The sequence below is a fragment of the Physcomitrium patens genome, chromosome 21 (genome assembly GCF_059467195.1).
Source record: "Physcomitrium patens ecotype Gransden chromosome 21, ASM5946719v1, whole genome shotgun sequence".
Taxonomy (NCBI): domain Eukaryota; kingdom Viridiplantae; phylum Streptophyta; class Bryopsida; order Funariales; family Funariaceae; genus Physcomitrium; species Physcomitrium patens.
Window position 1 is genome coordinate 10,646,751 of NC_143430.1, and position 5,554 is coordinate 10,652,304.

The 5,554-nt window shown below is 50.6% G+C and overlaps 1 protein-coding gene across 2 annotated transcripts; it reads right to left on the bottom strand.

The window, feature by feature from the left end:
* Window positions 1–963: 963 nt before the first annotated feature.
* On the bottom strand, window positions 964–5,195 carry LOC112274516 (guanosine nucleotide diphosphate dissociation inhibitor 1). 2 transcript variants are annotated; one of them, XM_024504129.3, is made up of 12 exons: window positions 5,011–5,195; window positions 4,562–4,624; window positions 3,973–4,056; window positions 3,709–3,816; window positions 3,300–3,472; window positions 3,017–3,128; window positions 2,794–2,874; window positions 2,427–2,489; window positions 2,190–2,291; window positions 1,942–2,066; window positions 1,521–1,731; window positions 964–1,236 (listed from the first exon to the last, which is right to left on the bottom strand). In XM_024504129.3, the coding sequence occupies exons 1-12, from the start codon at window positions 5,095–5,097 to the stop codon at window positions 1,111–1,113; spliced, it is 1,335 nt and encodes a 444-aa protein (XP_024359897.1). In that variant the 5' UTR covers window positions 5,098–5,195; the 3' UTR covers window positions 964–1,110. The 2 variants fall into 2 exon arrangements, with proteins under 2 accessions (XP_024359897.1, XP_090102076.1); XM_090245950.1 differs by lacking the exon at window positions 5,011–5,195 and adding an exon at window positions 4,837–4,983.
* Window positions 5,196–5,554: the final 359 nt, after the last annotated feature.

Genomic DNA, 5,554 nt, shown 5'->3' on the forward strand with positions numbered 1-5,554 from the left:
CTATCACTGGATGTAAAGAAGGAGAAACTATATGAAAGATATGAAACTACAAATGAGAAAGGGTGTTGCAAGTATGTTTTTGATCATATACAATATTGTAAAAAGATTTTATTTTGACTTAAAGAAATTCATCTAACACTATCCAGGAAAGAAATTACAACTATCCAGAAAAAAAATTACAAAAGTACACCATGATCATAACAGAGGGGAACTGAAGAAAATAAGAATTAGAAATCATAACATTCATGAGGTGAGAAAGGTTATGAAAAAACCAACTGGCGAAAAGATTACAAGGGAAACGACAGCACCAAACAGCAAACTGACAATCCACACACGAACAAGTAAACAAGTGTGCAGTATGAATATAACAAAACTTCTAAACTTCTATACAAAAACAATACAACAGAAGTACTCAGACAACAATATTTCTACTTAGATTACGTCGTCATCGATGGTGACCCAGTAAATGTGACAGGTTCAACACGTATTTTTCAAATAACCATAAAACACGTAAAGACCGAGCAACACCTCTCCAAACTCTACAACAAAACAATACACACGAATCCGTGATACGATTTCAGGCAAACAAGTGTCAACACGCAAACAATTGTCAACACCCAGCTGGTGCAACCCGTCGGTCTTCGATGACCACAGCGACCATCCGTGCTGACAAAATCATGCTGTCCAAAATTGAAAAAGGTGCAATCACTATCTCGAAAGGCATCCCAATACCACAACTCGTCTCCAGGCGTGATGTCCAAATTAGTGGCCCTCGGGCCCACATACCGTGCTCCAACATTGCCTCCAGTCCCGCGTGCGCGCCTCCCCGTGCATGCACCCAAAGCATCGAGAGAGCCTTACAGCTTGCACGCAACATGCATATCACTATTTGCACCCATCCAAAATGGCCCATGCCACACCCAAGTCCATGACATCACCACCACCCCACAAGGCGCACATCGATACAGGAAAGCATGTCGTTCATGACATTAAATTAACATGTAAAATGTGAATAGCCTTACACAAAAGTAGTCAACAATAGACCCTGGCAGAATAACCAGACTCCCACAATCTACTCAAAGTAAACGCCTTCGAACCTAACATTCACCACTACTCCTCCGCAGCGCTTGCCGCACTCAAATCTACGCTCAGATCCAGATTCTTCCCCGTAATCCTTGTATACATCGAAAGCACGTCTTGCACCGTCGTCTCAAAGTGGGTCGTTGGATCGTAGCTCTGCCCCACGCACACAAACCAAAACACAAGACGTCAAAAAAAAAACACAATTCCCTCTCATTTCAAAACCCGAATCTGCGAACTCTACATCAGCGCACATCAACGCAAACAGCGCCTCCCATCGAGCCGCTCAACCACGCCTCGCAACTCGTCTCCCAGGTTCTCAAATTGACACCGGACCAACAATTGACCCAACTCTTCACCACACATATGGCAGCCCTCAATACACTTCCCCCCCACGTACACATGCGACTTCCCAGTGAGTGATCCTTTGAAATTACTACCTTTGAAATGAAACAGTTGTCCAGCGACGAATCGTTCACTGGCTCGTACATGTCGTACATGTCAATAATCTTCTCGTCAATTTGCCCCAGCAGTGCAAGCCCCGGCTGAAGCTCAGCCTCAGGGTTCTCCGTCTCCACCTCCGCTGAAACAAACGCGATATACTTGCCTTTCGGAGCCACGTTGTGAGAGTGAGAACAACAGAACACATACCTGCCACCGTGTCCACCAAACGTCAGCATCGAACACACCACACAAACTCCGTACCAGAGAAATGCACCATACATCACACTTCACTGGCCACCACATCTCACCGACACATAATTAACACCAACGCCTGCCTCCCTCTCTTCCAATCGTTCAGGCACCCTAACACTTCCACGTCATTCCTCACGCAACTGCACTCGAAGCTGCACCACTTACATGTCCGATCTGCGGCCAAGTTGCTTTTGCGGTAGAATAATCTGAACTGAATCGGAGTCCCCGGTGTTCGGAATCGGATGGCTCATAAAGCAGATAGCACGCACCACCTTCCCGACCTTCTTCACCTGAAACCAACCAAAGCCCCATGTTCAACGGATCCATCCACACAAGATGCTTCGCCGCCACAACCACGACCTCCATTCGAAGCGCACCCACACAAAACATCAAATCCTACAATGCTCCATTACCTTATTCGGCAGGTATGACGGGTCGCACACGACTTTCTTAGCCTTTGCCGTCTCACCCTCAGATGTAACTCCCATCACTTGACCCATCTCATCAAATTCGACCTGTTACATCACACGTCAAATCCACATCGCTCAGTTTTCAATCAACCCAACCACCCACGACTGCTCGTTCGCCACCAAAGCACGAGAACAAACAAAAATCTGGTGGCTCCACCACCACCTCCATCATTCTTGTACCTTGCACTCCGGTTTGGCAAGCATGTAAGTTCCTCCGTACACTGCACTTAGACGGGCGAACCCCTGCAACAAACAAAGTTCACGTACCCAGGTCAGACTCGGATCACATTAGACCCCGCACGCGCGGCGCTAAGAACGACGAAGAAGTTGCTCGCCCCCTAAAAGACCCATTGCCTCAACCACTCCCGCTGCCAAAGCCTGCAGTTTGGCACCACCCATTGCGAACTGCCAATCTGACTGTCTGGTGGTGGTTACGCCATACTCATAACCTCGAATCTCCCCATCCAGCTTCACAACGCCACAGTACAATCGGTGCTCCGTACACTGGACGAATGGAAACAGGCACCAGCAAGGCATGAGGACATACCTGCGGCAACTCGCCGAGACCATACAGCGGGTAAATGTACGGCGACCCCCCCTGGAACCGTGCCATCGACTCGGCGTACAACTGCACCAGTCCCAAAACACGTCACAAATCAGCCACATCGGTGCACACTGCAATACCCAAAGCCTTCCTCGGCGCAGTGATGGAAACGAAACCAAAGCGACTGACTTTGATAATGACCATGCGTTCACGACGTTCGGCATACCTTGACTCTCTTCACAAAGTCCAACGCTGGCTCCGACAAGAACCGATCATCGCGATGCAGAGCCAAAGAGTGTCCAATAAAGTCTACTGTGTTAGCATCCAGCCCGAACTTCCTGCACCACAGTTTACACGATGAGACGCAGCACCCGCCAGAATTACCCCCCACAAGCTTACTGCCGTGGTCACAACCACCCCTACAATCCAACACACGTCAAGCGACCATGCCCAACACACATGCACCTCGCAAATCAACCTACAGATTCCGGCCAAAGAAAGACACATACTCGAAAACTTCCTTGGTTGTTACTGTCCGCAAGTCCATTCCCTCGTGTGTTTTGGCATCCTCCTCGTCATAGTTCTGCACAAAGATGAAAAACTTGCGAGCACGCCTCTTCTCGAACAGCCCCATCAAGGGCGACTTCAATGCCTCCACGTCGTTGGCCGGAACTTTATACACCTGTCATCATGGCACCACAAACCACTTCAATGCACGGCAAACGGCTACACCATCCTCCGCTTATAAGAAGCGCACCGCGGTGCCTGCATCTACCCTCCAGGGGCCTGGTCCTCTTGTATCTGCCAGAAGCCTCTGGATGAAACCACCGCAAAGCATCGCTCCACCACAACATGGAAACCAAACAACTCTAGCAACCTCAAGATTGTTCCCCCGACGGGAAACACACGAGTGCGCACCTTTCCCTGCTTGTAGACGTAGCTGCCGTCCACGGCCTTGAATAGCAGGTATTTCGTTACATCCGTGTGGATGAGCACCCTCACGAGAGCGCCATTCGCCATCATGAACTGCAACACAAAACGCGCATTCCAAACTTCAGACGCCCATCACTTGCACTTACCAGCGCACGTACGTGGCTGGACGTGTTACTACACACCCACTGATGGCGCAACAGATACGAATTCACTGCAAACTGAAACACATCACGCCCACACTTTCATTACCTTAGGAACCATGTCCACATTGTACTCTTTGCTGGATCCCAAAGACGCCGGAGGCTTCTCATTCCCTCTGAACTTCTGCCACAACTGCGACACAGAAAACGCCCCACACTGTTATCACAGTCTCCGATACATGACTATTGAAAGCTTGAACACTGTTTTGAACCAATCCCTTGCTCCAATGTAGCTCGTTCCTGTATGAACATTGATCGACTTGGTGGAACGCGTCGCTCCAACACTAGTTGCCCGAGTAATGACTCCAAAAACAGATTCCGACACCCTCCATAACCCCACGGGAAGCAGTGCGACCAACGCCTCCAACTCCAAACCTAACCGATCGCGCGCTTTCGCGTAATATATCTGAATACCCGTTCCATAAACATCGCAGCAAGCTAAACCAAGGCAGCGACGCTCTTCAATTGCAAACAGACCCTAACTGAACGAAGCGTACACACCCACACACTAAATTCCTCAAACACACAATTCAAACCCAGAGCCCGGGCAACCGATCTCACGCCTAAATTGGGAACACGAGACGCCGCCACCACGGTATTCGATCAATACAACACTTCAGGGCTCGCACATCACCCACCTGGTTCAAGTTCAAAGATGCAGCAGCTCCGCCGTAATAGTCATTCCTGTCCATATGAAGCACCTGCCACCGACACGTACCATCAAAAAGAAATGAAAAAACTCTGGAACCGGAACGGGGTCGGACGAATAACAATCACCGACTCCACAACCTCTTCACCGCTCATCCTCCAGCCAACTAAGCATTCCACCCATCTGCGCGACTCGCCAACCCTTTCAAACCTCACCGCACACCTCGACTCTGACTCACCACACCCACCCACCCCAGCTCCAAACCTGCCGGAAAGATCCAACAACGCACACAATCCTTCCAAAACCGCCCCCACAACCACGACCCACGCAAACCGTCATCCCTCGCCGACCACAAATCCACGCTACACCCAGAGAGCCGGCAGCTACGCCACACCGCCCGAGTCACACAGATCAACCACGATCTGCGATCCCACCCACCTTGAGACGATCCACGGAGAGTAGCCCACTGAGGATGCACTCCTTCAGCCCGGTGCCCAGCACAATCACATCGTACTCTTCATCCATGGTGCCGGCTCCACGATCTGAAGGCGAGGGACAAAACCCTTGGAGGAGGGAGGGAGCGAAGGGGGAGGGGAGGAGAGCAAGAGCAGCAGGGGTGGGGCATTAAATTGAAATGAGGTGATGCGAAGAGAGAGAGAGCATAGGGCGTGGGGGGCGGGGGTTGGGGTGGGGGAAGTGCAGATGTAAGATAGATCTACTTGTTATAGAAATCAGGACAGAGGAGTATGACGATGTTGTAAGCAGCTGGCCATGGCCGGTCCCCCGTCAGGATCTGTCTCACATCCTCAAGACGACGCTGCTGGCACGGAATGGCGGAGCGAAACCAGGTGTTCCGCACATGGCCCGCTCCCTTTTAGCTCCTCCCCCTTCTCCCCTTCTTCGCCTTCTGCGCTCTCCCTCTCTCTTCTCGCCTTCTCTTCTTGTCCACCTCCCCTCTCCTCCCTCGTTTCGCTTTCCCTTC